General features: G+C 36.6%; 1 protein-coding gene across 2 annotated transcripts; it reads right to left on the bottom strand.

Annotated features, from left to right (window-relative positions):
* Positions 1-451: 451 nt before the first annotated feature.
* Positions 452-19,548, bottom strand: LOC107999056 (probable serine/threonine-protein kinase samkC). 2 transcript variants are annotated; one of them, XM_017058710.3, is made up of 3 exons: positions 19,394-19,548; positions 3,851-5,051; positions 452-3,766 (listed from the first exon to the last, which is right to left on the bottom strand). In XM_017058710.3, the coding sequence occupies exons 1-3, from the start codon at positions 19,409-19,411 to the stop codon at positions 3,387-3,389; spliced, it is 1,599 nt and encodes a 532-aa protein (XP_016914199.1). In that variant the 5' UTR covers positions 19,412-19,548; the 3' UTR covers positions 452-3,386. The 2 variants fall into 2 exon arrangements, with proteins under 2 accessions (XP_016914199.1, XP_016914198.1); XM_017058709.3 differs by having other exon boundaries at positions 452-5,051.
* Between the last annotated feature and the right edge of the window lie 1,074 nt (positions 19,549-20,622).

The following is a 20,622-nucleotide window of genomic DNA, read 5'->3' as shown; positions in this document are numbered from 1 at the left end:
AAAATTGAATCGAAAGAGAAACAATAAAGTATCGTTTTGTTTATTGAAATTGAAATTAAAATTCGTGTTCGATGATACTTTCCCTTTAAAATATTTATAAAAGTATCCGAAATAATAATACGACGATTGATCTAGATCTATTTTTTTTTCTAGATTTTACAATTTCGTTGTAAAAAAAATTTCCGGAAAGGGAAAGTTAAAAGTTAAAATTGTATAATTGTAAAATTGCAGGAGTAACACGCGTCGAAAATTCCTACTGTCAATTAATATACATGGAAGTTACAAAAGCGTATCGAAAATTACGCAATCGCGTGTATAGATGTAAAAAAATCGCGGAAGATGTCGCGTATCGAACGTTTATCATACTTACGATTTCTTCCAGTACTTTTACTTTCTTTTCTGGCCCGTTTAGCGAATGGGAATTTAAATCAAGAAAAGAAAAAAAGAAAAATAGGACACAAGTTTTTTTTTCTTTTTCATTAAAATACATTTTTCTTTGATCACGTTTACAAATAATATATATATATAATATATAAAAAAAAAACAACTATAAACGTATAAGAGAGACGTGTTCCTTATCGACATAGTATTGAAACGTATAAATCACTAGGTAGCCGCTAGATATATTAATTCTAACGAGATAAAGTATTTACAATATGAGTAGACAAGTGCATGTCGACGCTTGATACCGTCGACAAGAAAAGATTACAAGTACAGCAAAACTTTGTTTATATGAAACAAAGAAAATTTAATTACAACTTACTTGAGCTTTATATTCTTATTTAAACAATCCAGAATGTTTAACCAAGAATCCAACGAACAAATATTAATCCATCGATTTCTTTTTTTCTGTTCAAATATCGAAAAAAAAAACCCATCAAACTTTGCGTAGAATTACAAAATTTTAACTTATTAATAAGATAACCCTAAAACCCCTGATCTTCCAATAATTTCGCATAAACAGAATTTTACCGTACAATGTTACATAATTGCGCTAGATCCGCGTTCATTTTCTCGAGACGCCCATCCCTTGTATCCTAACGTTCTCGATTAAACGTTTTTACTCACTCTTCGTTTCAAAAGAGCTTACAACTAATAAATAGATACACGATAAATATATAACGAAGTTGACGATCGGCCTGGCGTCGCGTATCGGGGAAAATATCTCTTCGAAAATCTCGCGACAATCTTAATGGTACACACATATATATATATACGGATACGGAACGAGTCGTTTCGATGCGTGTGAAATATTTTCACGTGATTCATATCGATCCACGCCTCTCGATCCACGTGTTTCCACGTGATACGTGATCGCATAGCTTTCCACGGAATCGAGTCGTAGGATTTAGATTCGAATCGATTCTCACACTTGCGACAGGGAATGCAAAATAGAAAGTTTTGTTTGCCCTGTTCGCGAGCGTAGAATGTGTTCTTGGGAGCACGCCGATGAAAGTAATGCTACATTTATCCTCGTGGAATTTAATCTCCCGATCGAAACAAAATTTTAAACCAAACGTTGCCGATCTTGAACCCGGTTGGTTTAAATTGATCGACCATTGGTCTTGTGACGAGGTTTCGAATCGTGCGGAGTCGGTGCGACTTTACTGGCGGAAATATTGTATGATGGACAGGGTGAAAGTCGATGAATTCGGAATTTTATTTATCGTAGAAACGCGGATGAAGCGGTTCTGGTTCTTTCTTCTACGTAATATCGAGTTGCGTGGATAATCTGTACGCGTCTCTGCAATCTCTGTTATGTAGCGTTTCAAGTGTTTGGTGTTTGGGCAAGTTTAAGTGATATAATGTTAATTTAGGTGTTTCCTAAGATATTTTATTTGGAAGCTAGAAATTACGCGAACTTCTGTTCGATAAAAAAAGAGTCAAGTTGATTTCTGTTATACATGGATCTGGTTATGAACCAGTTTATCCACTTACACAGTTCTTCTACTTAATATTACTGGCTTTAATTGTGAAAATGAATTCATTGCATGTATATTAGAATTCTGTGTATTTAATTGAGAGTAGTGTTCGATTAAGATTTAATTTTTTCAATCTGTTAAAAAATCATCGATTTATCATTTTCTGATAGTCAGTTCGGATAAATAGGTCATAAATCGTTCAAGTGATCGGTCGATTTTGTAATTAATTCCCTCGTCAATTTCTTACGTATTTCCTATGAATCATTTCCCTGGGAAACGCTGTGTGTCGGTGTGATTAAACGTTGCGCCGTTTATTCAACGGTAAATATTTATCCGGTTCAATCCTACGGATTCGCATTTTGTAATCGAACGAGCACGTAGGTCGGGATTCTATTCGAAACGATCGTGAGCACACGATGAATAATTCCGGTCATGGCGTTCGGAATCTGCAATGTTACAGTATGAATAGACGCGAAATTACTATGATAATGCGTTTCGTGTGCGTGAGTATATATTGCGTCAGGTCATTGACTTTCACTCTCTAATGATAGTCGTTCTCGAAACGTCCACGAAAAGAAAAAAAAAAAAAAGAAAAAGAATGTAATTTCGAAGCTGAAAATTGGTTCATTAATTGGATAACACGTTAGATAACATTATCAACGATGTCATTATTAATTTTAATCGTCGTCTCTTCGAGTTCTTTGAATTTCATTACGAAATGAACTAGTTTTGAGAAATCAGAATTGGAAAATCGTGTTTTTATCGTTTTAGATTCGTATACAAGTGAAATTGTTACATTTGTATGAAATTTTATAAAGTTTTAGAAAGTTTAAATAACGATTTCGAAAGTGAGCTCTATCACAGTGTTAGCATCGAATCTACTTTGATCAAAATCGTAATCGTCGTATTTATGCAAATGTCCATGGAACGTTGATGTCGTTGATGCGAGAAGCATTATTTTAAAATAAAAACACGCACGATGTTAAAAATAAATAAATAAATATATCGAATTTCGTTAGATTCGCATCATACTGCTTGCTTGATAAAAGTAAATACTCTTGTTAATTACAATTGCGTTAAATATCGTTCGTTAAGAAAGCGTATAGTAGGGAAAAAAGTTAAGTTGGCAAAACATCGAGGTTAAAATAAAAAGAAAAAGATAACACGATTCAACTCGTAACACGTATCCAAATAGAATATCCTACTCTATCTAAAGATCAAATCCAATTAATAATTCCTCCAATAACCTTGAACGAAACGAATTCAGCGCGATCAATTATTAATCCCGGATACGTACGCGCCAGGCCCACTGACAGCACCATCTCGTTGTTAAAGTGCCGCGTTCGGATGGTCCGAAACCGGTAATCGGATAGTACAAAAAAAAATTTCAAAAAGATACCCTATATATATATATAAATTCGAAAGAAATAAAAAAAAAAGAAGACTCGTAAGCTAATCAAAATATCAATAACGACCGGCTGTGGCTCGAAGATAGTGATCTATCTGACCTACGGAAAGTGGCGCGCTGGCCGAGTTGGAGGACCTCGCAGGCGCTACGTAGTAAAAGGACTGCGGTTGCGTCTGGGACTCGAGCAGTTGAAGCCTGTGCGACGGTGTCGATTGTTGTTGCTGTTGTTGCTGCCGTCTCTGCTGTTGGGCGTAGAGCTGTTGCGACTGTTGCAACAGTTGGGCCTGTTGCTTCCTGTACAGCACTTCCTGGGGTTGGTTGACGGTGGCTGATGGCTGGGGCGCGGCCGGTTGCTTATAAAGCGGGGACTGACGTTGGGGCTGTTGGGGCTGGATCTGCTGCAACTGCTGGAGGCCGAGATAGGACTGGGGCTGGGCTACGAACGGTTGGAGTTTGTGACTTAGGGTGAAGTCGCCCACGGTTTGGGGTAGCGATTGATATAGTTGGGTATTGTACTGACCGGTAGCGGGATCGTACACGAGCTCCGACTGGTAGATGGGGTCTGCGGCCGGGATGGACGCTGCGATCGCCGGTTGCCCGGCTAATTTTACTTTGGACGGTTGCACGGGCTTGGGGCTCGATACGCCGACTGTGTTCACGTAACGCTCGAGCTCGGCGGCAAAGTCGAGGTGAGACGTGGTGGATGCGGTGGTGGTGCGTAGATTGGGCGTAACGGTGACCGGCGACGAGGGTCGGGTGTACGATAACGCTGGACGCTCGGTGCTACTCGGGGACACGTACTGGGCGGCGACTTGTGCAACGTGGGGTCGAGGGGTGATTGCGACCGATTGCGGCTTCGGGTGGCGGGTCGCAGGGCGGCGGGTCGTCGTCTCGAGGGTTTGATAGGCGGTGGAGGAGATGCTGGGTTGGCCACGAAGAACGGGCGAGGCTGTGCTCTGGTATTGCGTGGTGGAGGAGGCTAGTCTGTAGAGGGCAGGGTTGGCGGTGGGCGATGGCTCGTAGAGAGCCGTGGACGGCGTGACCGGGACGTAGGCTGGTTGTTGGGCCGTTCTGTAACCGCTCCCTCTCAATTGGGACGGTTTCACGAAGTCCTCGTCGCCCAACTCTTGACTGGCGTCGTCGTCCAACTGGTATTGCGTTTGGAATATGGTGGTGGGTGGCCTGGGCGTGGTGGGTTGTTGATAAGCCGGTCTGGCCGCCGGTCTCACCGGTATCGGCCTCACGGAAGGATAATTGGCCGGGCCGGAGATGTCGTCCTCCTCCTGCTTGTCGGCCAGGTCGTCCTCGTCTTCCTTGGGCGCATTCGGGTCGCACGGATTACCGGACACGTACGTGAACTCCCTTTTATTGCCGTCGGGATCGATGTAGCCGTATTTACCGCGCACCACGCAATCGGTTCCACGAGTTTCCTCCTTGAACGAGCCGTCCGCCGCCTCGTAGCCGAAAGTGAAAGATCCGTCGTCGTTCACCTTGTTGTAATTGCGAATAGTCTGGACTGGCGGCGGCTTCGATGAGTGCAGAGCGTCCTTCGAACGTGGCGAAGGAAGGGCACGTGTACGCGGTTGATAGACCGCTGGGCTGTAATCGTCCTCGGCTGCCTGGCTGTCGTCCTCTTCGTAATAAACTTGCGGTTCCGCGATACGAGGCCGGAGATCCGCTCGTTTCGCTTCTGTTATCAGTAACAGGCATAATGGGATTACCTGCAAATTGAAGCCGATTATTAGTCGTGATGATTCTTACGTCGTATCATTCCAAGCGTTTACAATTTTTCCTTTCATTTTTAAACGATATTCCATACTCGATGTTTTCGCATAGCATTCTAGTATCATAAAAATTTTACTTTTACTTTTACTCCACTCTCCATTTCATCGTTTCACATTCTTACAAAACGCATAATGTACACAGGATTGTTCCACTCGACAATTAAAACAGCGTACGTAATAGCAAATTCTCGTTAATAACACGTTACAAATTTATTGATATAATTGACAATAATTACTCGAACAGACACGCGTACGAACGACGAAATAACGTTTTATTAAGTAGTATATGAGTAGAAAGGAGTCGTTATATGCGAGACACGCGAGCAGAGACGAATGAAGGACCGAGACGGCGGGCCGAGAGGGGAACGGTTTTCATCAACGTCACGCGAATCGTAATCAAAATTGCTGGATTAGAATGTGGACAAACCGAAACGAGTTTGTTATTCTAGTTTCCAGCCACGAAACCGGATCTGCATGGCGGGGATTTATACAGTGAATAGGAAGCAGAAGATGGCGAGGAGAGAGCGAGTTTCGCGGATCGGTGAACTCGAATACGCGCGAATGGTATGCGCCGCATAAAATTCCTTATCGCTCGCTCGGACCAGCTAAAGCGTGCTCAAAACGAGCAAGGGAGGAAAGTGTTATTAACGATGCTATGATCCAATATTACGAGATCATACGTTTGAAAATGTTGTTTCATTATGCAAAGAAGAGGAAGAAACGTTCGAAGTATTCCAGATCATATGTCGATCATTAATTGGAATTTCATACGCGTCAAATTGATGTTAAATTGGTTTTATCTCGAACGATTTGTAGGAAGATGATATTAAATTTCTTAATCAAAACGTAATGATTCATTTACGCGTATTAAGGTCAATTTCTTTGTAACACGGATTTATGTGGAAACAGTGTGTTCCATAATGATATAGAAACCGGCAAATGACAGATTCGGGTCGATTGTAGGAAATGTTAGATTCCGAAGAATTTCTACTCGTGAGAAATCACGTTTCTGTAAAATGTGGAAAGTTTTGATTTATTGTACGACATCTGTTTTCGCAATAGCGATACAGAAATTCAAAGAAACAAATTGTAAAACACGTTCGGGATAGGTCGAAAGATGGAAATAGAGATGGGACGAACCAACGACAGCAATCATATTGACACAGAAAACAAAAAGAATAGTTTTCCTTTTAAAAAGGAAAATAATCGACGAATAAAATGATATTTAAGAGAGAAAGTACACACCATCATATATGACGAGCATTCGTTACAACATATATTCATAGAAGGTGAATAGGAGTCGAAGGGATAAAAACCCTCTCGATCACGTGGAAGAAATAATAAAACAGTCCTTGAAACATTCCATCGAACGATTTCTATTTCACAAAACACTGGCTCGAAATACTGGTTCAAACGCGGTGACGAAACGAGCAAACCTACCTATTTCAGGATAAGCTCGATAATGCCCCGAAGAGAAACTAATAATCTCGACTCTCTTCCCGTCACGTTTCTGCATTCTCATTTCCATCTCCTCCGCATCGATACGGAGCCACGTACGAGGTTCTCCTTGTGATACTTTTCACCCGATTCGTCATCGATAATTTGCCCCCTTCTCCCTCGAGGATGATTTCCCATCAAATGACCGTGCGCACGTCCTCTCGAGACTCTGGCATCCAATATACTTCCGGTAAGAAAGAGCCCACGTCGTCGGTGGGAACCGCACACGTGGTTACGTAATTTCTACTACTCGGTTGACCCGAATACGGGGCGAGGCAGAATTATGGCGGCGTGGTTACCGTGAGAGATTCAGATTCAGAGCGTCGTAACTCGCCTCTGTTTCTGGATCTCCTTGAACCGAGAGCAAATGCTCGCACAAAAGACAGGGCGCACCACGCCTCGCGACGACCCACAGGAAACGTACGAAACGCCACTGTCACTTTTCGCGTTCGTTCATGCTATATGTGTGTGTGTGTGAAACCGTTTTTCGCCACGTTCCCTTTCTAATTTGGAACAGGATTTTAGTAGTCTGGATGATGGATGGAATCGGTTATCGCTTTTCAGCGATCGATTCTGGATCTATTGATTCGATGCCAAGTTTGTGAAACGGATTTTGACGATGATGGCTCGAAACGAGATGAAATGCGAATAGTTTTGGAATTTAGGGATTTTATTTACGATTATTTTATATATTTTACAAGTGTTTAAATTATCTCTTTACTATTATCTCTTATTGTTAATGATAATTACACTCTGTTTGTTCGAACCTAATTCCTTGAAACCGCTACACGTTTATCGTCTTACAGGAAGCGTTGTCATTTCAACTATCACTTTCAATGGTTACATAGAGTCAACAAGTTAACTGGAATTTCTTTTAATTATATAGTATGAAATTCAACATCTTTTCCAACTTCTCGTTTTACCATTTTTTTTCCGATAGCGTTACACGTTTTTCCCTTATTAATTTTTCCTTGGAAAATTCTATTTGTATAAAAAGTTTGTCACTTTTTTCGAACATATTAGATTTTCTTCAAATTCGGAACGATATAGGTTAAGGAAAAAAATCGAAAAATTGTTCCGTATATTTTATATAGGCGTTCGTGTTTTACTAAGTATCAATACGATTTTCTTGATATCTACGCGCTCTATCGAGTTTCCATTACGTAGAAACGTATAAAATTACGCGATGCCTTGTTTTGGCATGTTGCGGTATATATAAACCGGTGTAGAACCGACATAAGAGAGAATTCTTGCATAAAAACGCTTTACACGCCTTCGTGGAGTTTATAGAAAGCGATGCCGGTTTAATTATTGCCTTTGATATTTATGCATACCAGGAAGGTTACGGTTTTCGAATTACAGTTCCTTTGTTAGCTTTAACATCAGTTATTACATCTAATTTCGCATCATTCTAAATTATTAACCACATCATTGACGACGAAAAGGCAATATGCTTGAAGAATAATAATTATAATTCTTTTCATCAATTTCTATACATTGCGTTAATTTTACACTCATTGTCGTTGCTTCGAATGATGAATTTAATAATCTTCTAATCTAACCTCTGAAAGATATTTGGTACAATATTTCAAGAGTTTCTCATTCTTCATTCACTTTCAATTAATTTTCACGTCCTTTGCTCAATTTCACTTTCGTGTGCAAATTACAGCAAAACGGAGTGAAGTTCGACGAGATCACGAAACCTTTCTCCGCGCCGATCAAATCTCATCATTCTCACTTTTTTTTTAAAGTCAAGGTTCGGAAACGACGTTCAAACCGCGAGATTATCGGGGCGCAAAACGAACCAAAGTCATGCTCGTTCAATCGTGAACCTGCAAAAATTTCTGAACTACTATAGAAAATAATAGAACTGGTGAAACATTGGAGCGGTTCTCGTGAAACCTTCGAGCAGGATCGTATTGCGTGTCGGTAATGGAGATAACATCGATATCGATGACTCGATTGATCGCGATCCAACGAACGAAGGAATATTCGAGACGTTGTTGGCACACAACTCGTCCTTGAGACAGGGAGGTACGTCGTTACGGGACTTTCGAACGATACGGTATTCATCATGCTCTCTTGGGCGTGCGCCGATTAATTTCCAGTCGACCCGTGATAAAATGCGGCTATCCTTTCCTCGCGTTCATAAACCCTGCGCGAACGTTCTCCAGGCGAAATGCAACCGAGTCGATGCGCATGCGTGATAAAGTGGTTGTTTCGCAAGATGGCGCGGAGAAAATCGAAGGTTATTTTCGACAGGTTATTTTCGACAGCTTATTTTTCAATTAGTCTATATTTTTAATCGTGAATCTGGTTATGGATGAAATTTGGAACAAATTTTTAAAGTGAACATTTCGTTTAACGAAAAATATATTTGTATTATATATACAGGATGTTAAGTAGATTTGCGATTGTATGTAAGAGGTTATGTGTGAGAAAAAAAATTAATACAAACTCGTATTGATGTGTGAATTAAGATTTCTCAATATAAGATTAAAATGAATGAAATTTAGGAATGTGGAAGATTTAAAGAATGCCAATTTTTATGATGATAAATGATATTTTAATAACTTTATAACGATAGGAAATTTATCGCGAATTTTTTAAAATCGTATTTTTAATTTTAGCTATTTTATAGTAGTAATTTCGTAATAAGTATCTTATAGTTTGGAACGAATATATAATTTGGAATATAATTTGGAAAATTATTTTAGAAATACTTTATGTACCGTAATGAATTAATTAAAATCCAAATATGATTAATTAAATCCGATTAATGAAAATTGTAAAAAACTTTCTCCGATATATCTATTTTATAACTATATTAACAAGACGATATATTAATAAACTTAGTCATAAATAAATCATTATGAATTAAATACTCTAATTTATTAGCAATCTGTTGAAAATACCTGAAAGACATTTATATTCGTTTTAAAATTGATACGAAACTATATAAATTCACGCTTGATTCTTCGCTTCATTGCCCATAGAATATCCTTTTTTATCCGAAGGAAATAATTTAAAACAAAATCTAATACATTCAAGTGTCTCGATAATCGCTTAACTTAGATATTCGTCAGAAAAAATTTGACTATCCATTTTTTACTTATACATAATCTATAATTAATAATTTGTTTTTAATATCTTCCGCGCCAGACAAAAAATTTGACATTGAACATCTCAATAAATTAACTTCAAACTGGAAAACATTAATCTTCAATAAACAACTTCATCATCGAATTTTCAACAAATCCGTGATCAATCCAATTGATTGAAAAAAATCGGAAAGAGAAAGGAAGACGCGTAGGGCAGGGAAGAATGATCCAATTTTTCATCTATCCTCGATTTAATCATCGGCTCGATTAAATTCACACGAGATCAATCTACTACTTTGTCGTTATTATCGAGATCGGGAACGGACAGGCCCCCATTGGCCTGGCCCCACCAAATACCGTGTACAGTCTAATGACTCTGTATCTCTGTGGTCTGGAAAATCGTGACGCGGAGGCAGGCCTCTGTAATCAACGTTGAGAGCATGCCAGTCACATACAGTGAGAGGTATACGAACACATTCGGTCGTTCTGGTTGGAGGTGATCGGTCCTGTTCTACCACGCCTTGTCTAGCCCTCTAGCTCTGACTTTCCAGAGAAAGGAAGAATAACGTTATACCTTCGTTGTGTATATTCGTTTTGTTTTAAAATGTATCTAAAAAGAAAAGGTTAGAGCCATCCGTAAATTTCTATTTGCGTATGGAATCCTTGGTTGACGTTCGTTAGTGAATAGGGACAAAATATATTCGTAAAAGTAGCTCGTTGCGGTTGATCGGTGGAACGAAATTATCTTGGCGAAGGATAATTTGAGGGAAACGTTGAAGGTTGTCCTGTTTGAGAAAAAAGAGATAACGCAGAAAAATATAAATAGAAAGTATGAAAGGTTTTCTACGTGATAATGAGCATTCGTGGGATGCGTTTAAGTTGAGAAAATAAGGGGTTGAGAAATTTTTTGAGAGAAGAATATATAAATTGTGCGGATTTTATAAGACACGTTTCTTATATTTCATCTTGTTGGAATCTTGTTAGAGATATTAATATTTGCGTGTAAAATTTAAAAATTTTAAAATATTGGTATCAGAGATGTTGGCACAATAGGAACGAACGTTCCTAGAAAAGAGAAAGAATGTGGTATTGGTTGGATCGATCTGAAGCACCGTTTCGAAAGTAAAAGTAAGTTAATTCCTTGAGGAAGGTGGTAGCTGGAAGCAACGTTCTTATTTACTTCAATTGCTTCAATTTATTTTCAGTATACACGTTCTACGGTATAGAATAGGAAAATATATTGTTGTGCAGGGTATTGCTTTCTTCTTATAGATATTAAATGTAAGGATATCCATACTTCCTTATAAATACACATTCGAAGATCAAAGCACACTGTAAGAATCCAACGATGCAAGAAGATAAAGAATTTCATTTCATTGTATTGTCACGATCGCAAAATAAATCAAAATCCATTTTTTCCGCACAAATATAATCTTCTACGATATTTTCCTTTATTAGCGCAATTCATCAGTATAAAATACCCCTCGTTAATCTCTATAAAGTTAGATGCTTTCGTTTCATCTTGGAGAAGAAAGGACCGTTTTCAATTAATATTAAAAATGATTGTACGTCTCTGATAAAATTAATTAATTTCCAAAGATCGTAAACGATTATCGAACGATTCTTCAACAAATGTCCATTAATTAAACAAGAAGACGATTGTTTCTCGATACAAGATAGATTGCGCAATGTTATTGTACAATCACGAAGGATGTTACTTACTTTACAGATTTCCTGAATCGATTGTACGCGTCAATTACAACAGATTGTACGATATCAACGAATATCAACATTATCACCTTCACGGTGAAGGTAAGCAGAGTTGCTTTCAAAAAAAAAAAAAAAAAGAAAAAGAAAAAAACCGTATAAATATATATCCGTATATATCCGGCTACATTTTCAGAATTGCATACCGTATTAAGTCCTCAGCTACGTTCTTCTGACTGGCCGTGTGCGCATATCTGATCCAGATACGACTGAGAGAGTCCCGTTGTTTGATTATGTTGCGTTTAGAAGGAGGAAGTAGTTAAAATGTCTCGAGCACACTTTCTTCGCCTGTATTTCCGTAGCGGAAGCTGTGCGTGATCATGTTTCGTTTTTTCTTTGATTAATCTAGCTGCCAGCACATGTTCTAATTAGCAGGCTGATGCGGTGAATGGGCTGCAGGCCCGTGTCAGGATCATGTTAATCGTAATGCAAATTGTAACGTCATGTCTGGAAAATTGTTGTACAGGAAAGTAAAGGATGGATTACGAAGCGTGTTAGTAGTGCTAAATGCCACATGACTCATTTGAATTAATTGTTCGAGAGGATATTCTCTAATTCTGATTTTTAAATTTTTCTTGAGAATTTTTAGAATAAAATTTTTCTAAGTTAACGAGGTTTTATTACGAACAAATAAAAATGATGTAACGGAAAAAAATCCAGGATACGTTATAATTTTGTTTCAATGATTACATGTCGAATAAATATATCTATAAACATTTTTTCTCGATTAAATATTTAATACGGAAAAGAATTTCTGTACTTTTGCTAACAAAAAAAAAGAGAGAGAGAGAAAATTAATGCGTGATTGAACATAGAACTCGACCTTGTTGATTGACTTCCTTCTTATGTACAGTGGAAAATAGTCATTATGTTTATGTATGCAAATAAAATGTTGAATAAAATGAGGGATAATAATTTTTCAAAGTATTTCTAAATAGGAAATCACAAATTATTAATATTACTTTTATGCATTATTCAAAGACTTGATTAGATTTAGTCAATAATGAAAGAATAACTAATTTGTTGATAGAAATGAATAACGGTCTGATGCAATTACGCTGACTATGATGCAGTGAGATGCAGTTAGATGAGTCAAAGCCTGCTTTTCAAGGTTTCTAGGCGTGAATAATATTTCTCTTTCGCCCCTAACATTAATTTCTCTCTGGATAATTCTGCCACGCTTAAAATTTTCCAATAAATCAACAGTTTTAAGCTTCATTAAGTAATGAGACCATTTTTGCCAATGGTAAATTTAATTTCATTCATCGTCATTCAGTAAATTCTAAACCTACCGACAAAACATTCTCTTCAACTTACTTTTTTTCCCATTAAAATTTAAAGAGAAGAAATAATCGTAAAATTTACAACGAACCAATGATAGAGTGAAACCAAATTAATTTTCCATTTTTTAAATTATTTATTTAACGATTCTATCCACTCCATCGTTATTCGCATAATTTCAATATTTTTCGAAAGTGGCATTCGATAAAACTTGCAAAAGCAACCAGTATTTCCAGTCTGATCTTCAAAACTATTTTTGACCCAATATTCATCTTTTTCAATACACCTATAAATTTTCAAAGCACGCTCCAAAATTCCTTTTCGCGCGATCTAACCTTCAATTCAAAATATTCATAAATATCGAAAATTGATTATTTGATACAAAACAGACTTTCTTTTTATCCCCAAAAATTAACACGCTAATAATCGCTATAATCACGGTTGCCACACGTTCGTACATCTTGCGAAGAGAGAAGAGACAGGTGAATAAGTCGGATTTCTCAAGATCTGCGCGTCCGACAGGTCTCTTAGGCTTTTATCTTCGAAGAGGATGCAAGATGACACGCTCAATCGTCTCGTTTCCCGGCGAAACTCGTATCCGCCGGAAGATGTGAAAGGTTTTGCGAACATTCATCGTCATCCCTCTCTACGCGTTTAAATTATTCGCCCGATCGATATCGATTCGTGGATACATTCGAGATACTTATTCACTGTATCTCGAACAATTGTACGATCTCGGTTTCTACTCGGCTCGAGGGAACGACGAGGGCATGGCCGGGATAAAATGCGCCGAGAAAAAGCGTTTTAGAGTCTAAATATGGCGTGGTGGGTAGAAGAGTGAGAGTGAACGTGACTCGTTTCGTATGGGCGTCGAGAACGCAGCCATTGGTATGCAACGCCGCTATGCCCTTGTCTTATGAACTGTGTCGTCCATTGAATTGGCCACTCGCTTTTTCCTTTACGTTTAACGGTTGGAAAGCGGGTAGGGTATTGAAACAGTCTGGTTGATGGTGTATTGTTGATCATGTTCGATTCTCATTATGTCGTTTCTTGTTGCTCTCGCTGTTACACAAATATATTATACAATGAGAGGTGTGAATGAGGTGTGAATTTGTCTCTTAGGATATCTGATTTAGTAATTTGGAGGGAAATTAAAAATTAATAAGAGTAGTTAGAAAAAGTGATTCATAGGAATTATTTTCTTTAAATATTTTGAAGAAATGTTAAAGTTCTATTCGAGAAGATGAGATTGGATTAGAAATTTATTGCATTGGTACTCATAAGAAGAGTATTAGTTAGAATTGGAACGAAGTGGCAAGAAAATTGTGAAATCGAGTAGCTAGAAATTATTTGTCAAAAAATTTAGAAATCTTCTAAAATAAACGGTGAAAAAAGTTGAACAAAAATTTAAGAAGAATAGAAATTAATTCCCTTCCCATGAACTTCCAACCAGGAAATTAAATTTAACGTTACACGCACTTAGTTATTGCGATTGAAAAAAATAAAGTAAATAAAGTGCGTTTCATTTTTCGTTATTTTCTATTGCAAGATGAATAGGGAGAAAGAAATGTAATAATTGACGAAAAATCTTTATCAAGAATCGATTAAGGAAGCAAAATTACGTATCGACGTTAGGAAGCATGATCGGGTTTAACCCTTGCCTTGGATGCATTCTCACTCTCGCTCGTTTCTTTCCCACACCTCATTTCGCATTTCGTTTCTCACATTTCACCACCGCCGCGCGTCAAAAATTTCTCGTGACTCACTATTCCGGCTTTGATCGTCGATTCTCTTGCAGGCAACAGACGTATCTATACGACATCGAAAAAAAGTTTGGAGTGGTTTCTATTTATAGTTTGCTGACGGTGCTTTTGTCAGATAAGAAAACGAAATATTGAAAATATTCAGTAATAATCTAATCAATATTTTTTAAAATACGTGATTTGTCAATTGGCTTCCATCCGAAATAAATAAATGAAGATTTATAAACGATTTATAAACGATGATTCCACAATGCAAAAATTATTCAAAGTTTCAAGCACAAGTGAATTTTATCATTTTTTTCTATTTCTAAATACGACATAGTGTTTCAAAATAATTAAAAAATAAAATAAAATTTTCTCGTTCAATCGATTCATTCACAGTGAGTGTATATTTATATTCATCTTTAAGTCACGATTCAAGTCGCGATTCGTCATCCTTTAATTAAATTACAAAGGAACGTCGGTGAAAAATTTATAGAAGCGAATTGGAGAACGTCGAAAGTTAAATGGTTGTCGGTACGTTGTAAAGGCATCGGTAACAGTTTCCAGTAAACGGTGTATTTTAGCACAGACTTTCCCGTTTTTGCACGTCTTCGCAGGCTCATTAGACAGCAAGACCGAGGAAAAAGTGAGAGCGAGAATATATTCTCGTGCAGGAAGACTCGCTCCGATGCGAAAAGTATCACGTCCTCATCAAGAGAATTTTGGATCATTATAATATACGCTGTCTGTGCAAGAAACGTATATACGATAACAAACTCCCTTAATTAACGGTCTAACGCGTTTCCCAATCTTTCCGTCTCGTCAAACTTCGGCCAACCGCGTGGTTTAATTAGACGTTAAATGAAGTATATCTAAAATGGTGGGAGGGAGGCTTTCGCAAGCGCATGGAAATGATTGAAGCCTGTCAGAACGAAAATTATTCATTGTTGAGATACAACTAATTCGAAAAGGATAGGATATTAGGTCGTGGATAATTGTGCAAAATTTTACGAACAAGATTAGAAAGAAATAGGAGAGGTTATATACAGGGATTTATTTTTTAAATATGAAATGAATAGGATAAAATTCTAAAACTCTCTTTTGATTTCGAGAGATGTAACAATTTCCAATTTAATAAATAAATCCATGTTATTATTTGTGAAATAAGATTGAGAAACTCGATTAGATAAATCTAAAATCGTGTTTTGAGAACGATTAAAAGACGAACGCAACAACAGATCGGTAATCTCTAATTGTCGAATTTCATTAGAACGAATGGCTATTCTTTCCCCCGTTGTGCAACGAGAAAAACGATCGTGAACCGGCTTTTAACAAAGAACGATTTGCGGTTGTGCTCGAAGGAAGGATTCGTGTCGTGATTCGTAGAGAGCCAACTGATTTGATGACTGTTTATATCCGAGGAAAGCAACCGAGATTTACCCTTGTATTTGTACGTATTAGCCTCGCTTTCGCAATTTATCGGCGGCCAGTTTCTCCGCCAATGGTTTTCTACAGGGCCTAGAATATAGGCATGTAGAGAGTGGGAGTCAAAAACGATGCATCGTTGTTATGACACGCACGTTCCAACTTAGCGATCGATGATGTAGTCCAGAGTATCAATAGTTTTTCGTGGTTCACTTTCGTTTCGTTATGTTTTGTTATGTTAATGCGATAATGGACTGAATCGTATGGAATGAATTAAAAAATTGCTTACATGTATTTTTCATTGGTAATTGAAGACAGTTGAAAGACGGAGTTGTAATAGTCCTGGACAAACGATTCGTTTTCTCCTTGTTATGTTACTTTGGAAAATTGTATCGATAGTGGGATGATAAATGGAATGAATTAAAAATTGCGTGTATGTGTGTATGTTAATTTTAAAATTTAGGTGAAGTTAAAGTTAGATGTAACTGGAAAGTGAGGCGGATTTTTATTAAATATTCTTAAATATTTTTTTTTCACTAGGGAAAAATTAGTAAGTTTGCTTTATGGTTAAGAAACTGTTCTAGAATGTAAATTGCAAGATATTTTAGCGGAACAGTTATTATAAAATTATAGAGGTGTAAGCGTGAAAAATATTTTCTGCGGTGTATCTTTAAAAGTTTTATAGTTCAAGGTAATTGGTGTTGCTATTGCTCTATATGTAATATATTAGTTTTACTAATAATTATAATAAAACGTGCTAATAATTTATTCTAAAATTTCTCGATGGTTAGAAAATTTTATTAACTAAACTATTTTTAAATAGGGAACAATTTTTTTTCTTTAAATACCGTAATTTAGCTTTGGAAAAGTGCAATGTGGAAAATTGTACAGAAAATTCAGCGTCTCAGCTGCGTTATTTGGTGGAAAGTCGGTGATGCTTTGTAATCGCGAAATAGAAAACGAGAAGTTTCACTCTTATGGTATACGCTTGCACGATTTTTTATAAGTTCGGCTCGTTAAAGATGCAATACCCGATTAATCTCGAAAATCAGTTCACACGAGATACGAGGATCTTTGAGATCCTAACGAGGATTATATAATTGAGAACAGTAGAAAATAAACAAAACGTATAAAAATTTGACTCGATCGATATTAACAGCAGCGATTCAACAATGATAACGAATTTAAACTTTTGGAAGTTAATAGCGAAGAAAGATGCAATATTCATAACCTGTAACAGTTAGTTTATTTCTATTGCGTTCCATCCACTGTTATTTATGATCTATTAAACAGGATAAAATGAAAAGAGATGTAGATTTTCACTCAAGAAATCGATCAATTAGACAATAGTGATTTATGTCTAATATAAAGAGTATTGTGAAGAGTATTGTGAATTATATAAAGTTTGACATTTATACGATTTAATAAAAAAGAATTGTTTTATAAAAATTTTTATATAATTATACTTAATGATTTTAACAGAATTATAAAAATCTTTAGGATATCATGGCAATCGTTAATTACTTTCTTTATTATTGTTAAATGATTTAATTATGTTAGGATTACAATGAGATTAAACGTTGGTTTATTAAAAAAAAAAAAAAAGGAATGAAAAAAAATTTGTAAAATGACAGGTTGTGCGTTAAATTGGTGAAAGTAGCTATAATAAAACTTCCCAGTCTACTAGATAGATCCTCGATCAGTTAGACTCTTGTTTTTCTTTTAATAACGTTCCCAACAATTTCACGTAAGTTGAAAGTATATAAAAAAAAAAGATATTTTCCTAATTTTAATTGTACTTAAAATCAAACAATAATCAATTTCAATTATAACAGATAGAAATAATAGATCAATTACAATTTGTATAACTGGAAATTATTATTATTTAAATGAGAGTACGATGCACAGCTTCTTTCAATAGAGAGAGATAATTATAGAAAATTGGAACGAAGGAATAACAAGTAATGCCAAGTAATTCTTTTCGTCGAAAAAGAAACGATACAAAAGAAAAACGGAGAAATTGAATTGTGTTTACAGCTTTATAGTTTTACGTTGGTTTTCGCATAATTAATCGTTCGATCTCACGAAAGAAGTTCATGAGTGAAAACCAGAATGGATGAAAGTTCCCATAGAAGTTAAGAATGAGAGAACTCTTCCCTTCTTTCACGAGGAAAAATACTTTCGTTAATTACTTTTCTATAAATGGTTACACACAGAAATACAACACAAATTTACATAATATATCAGTATTGAATAGAAAATAGAATATTAATTGAATCAATCAGAATGATTTTGAAAGGAATGAAAAAGGAACATTTTCATTTTTCGTTTTCTTCGAGTTGAAGAAAAATTAATAAAGTTCTTGATATTAAATATGGTATGTTTCATGTTCTATTTAAAAGTGCGAATTCCTTTCAATTAAGTTCGTGCAACTAAGTGCGATAATAACGAGTGATAATAATTTAAGAAATTGTGAAATATAATGAAGGTAATTTTGTGAATTAGAAAGAAAATTGTAAGAGATGTGAAAAGTAAGATTTTTATTTTAGGAGAAAAATAATTTCTACCATTTCAGTTTTTATGCAAGTATTTACACCGAATAATTATTTTTGAAAATAAACATACGTAGTAGAATAGAACATAAAATAGAAAAATTAAATTTGAATTAATCGTCGATCGATTGGACAGCAAATTAGTCATCCTTTCATCGATTCTAAAGAGGGTAAACGTAATATCGCAACCACCTTGTTTGCTTAATATACACTGATCACTTAACATTATTCCTAACATGGGGGCGAAAGTCTGTGGAAAGTATTCAAAGCACACCTCGTTGCGTAATTTTCAACTAACACTTCAAATTTCGAGTATTAACACGGAGACAGAATTTTAAACGAGTGGCGCACGATCGAGAGCAAAAATTATTCTTCCAAGCATTCAAATTTCGCGTAAAGTACACCTCGTTCTGAATCTTCTTGCAGAATCGAATCGTTAACTTTATAATCACTTAATAGTACATTCTCTTACGTAACAAGTTTAAGCAACAACTTCACACAAGTGAAGTTTACGAAGATGATTCTCCTACAAACAACAAAATTATAGAGACTTGTGTACAGCCTCGGATTTACAACCTGCAATTTACAAATTCTCCAAAATTATCGATAACAATTACGTAGCATTATGAATTATTTTGCACCCTCGATCCAAAATCAAAGCTTCACTACACAACATAAATACGATACATAAATTCATTGATAAATCTCTTAACATTCACCATAAAAATCTATATATATCCGATACTGGTCGAACACGAAAGTGCACACGCCTATTCTCAACCCGAAGGACACTGTCAATGAACTCTGGAAAGGACACCTATCCAATAGCAATACGATACCCGCACCCCCTGTCAAAGAAACAGCGCGATGCACGCGCGTATCAACGTAAAAGCAAAATCCAAAGTACGTACCAAAGATATAATCCTCATGGCGCACGGTTGGGAGAGAAGGAGGGTACAGGGTAGCCGTGGAACGATCCTCCAAGAGTTTCACTGAGAGAGTGCAGTCGTATAGTACGGAGCTCGGTCCTTTATAACCTATACGAACGGTTTTGCTTATAGTGGGGGCTAGTAACCGCGTCTCCTCTTGGACACACGGCGTTGTAACAAGCCGCAAATTAGATTCTCGTGAGGCCGGTCGCCGGCATGGCCATTGCCAAACCAGAACGCCACGGGGCCTCGCGTTGCCAAATTGTATGGAAGCGTGTGTTTGCTTGTGTGTGTGTGTGTGTTGTGCATTGTGCGTAAAAGGGCGGGGAGGGGTGGTATGTAGGTCGTGCGAGCACCATGATCGAGAGAATCAGCGTTTTATAATCGCCGAATCGATGATAATGATCTGCCGCCTGCGTTTGTAGGGAAGTGTTAGCCTTTGACGCGTAGATTGCATTCCGATTTTTTTCGGCGGCGCGGTGACGTAACTCGATTTCGAGGATTATTTCGAGAGTGAGAGAGGTTGAACGAACGTGAGGATAATTCGTATTTGTTTTTTTCTTCTTCTTCTTTTTGGAAATGTAGATGGTTTAAAAGAGTCTTTTTTTTTTAAATTTATAGGATTCACACGTAAGAATTATGTTAATGTAGCGATGCTGGAGAAACTTTGAAGAAATTCAAAAAGAAGTAGTTTAAGAATTTACATTTTGAAACTTTATTCTTTATCCGTTTGATATAAAGAATATTTTATTAAACTGACGTTATTTGCAAATAATAATATTATCTCGTTTAAGTAATTTATACTAGTGGTTTTTTCTTAAATTGTATTTGTATTGTATTTTAATATGCATCTGCGTGCATATTCTTCGTTAAAAAATTTATTACGGAAAGATGATATCGCGTTACTTTGTTATCTGCGATTAATACGATCCGCACGATCTTCGAGCAGATCTCTTCAATCTTCAATGTTAAATCGTTATCGATAATTTCTCAAAAAAAATTGATGTTCAGAGTATTAATTAATCGTGTTTTGATCCACAATACTATCCACCCACGAATCTGGTCGAATCCGTTCGAAGAAAGTGCGTGAGAATATCGCGTGGCACGATCGTCTTATTCAAAACGTCCTGAAAATGTTGCATCTTAATTCGAAAGAGTCATAATTAATTGTCTCACACCTCGCGTATGGAAGAACACGCGTATAACTTGAA

This window comes from Apis cerana, linkage group LG4 (assembly GCF_029169275.1).
Source record: "Apis cerana isolate GH-2021 linkage group LG4, AcerK_1.0, whole genome shotgun sequence".
In the NCBI taxonomy this organism is placed as follows: Eukaryota; Metazoa; Arthropoda; class Insecta; order Hymenoptera; family Apidae; genus Apis; species Apis cerana.
Note: the sequence above shows the minus strand (reverse complement) of the source record. Positions and strands in the feature narration are given on the sequence as shown.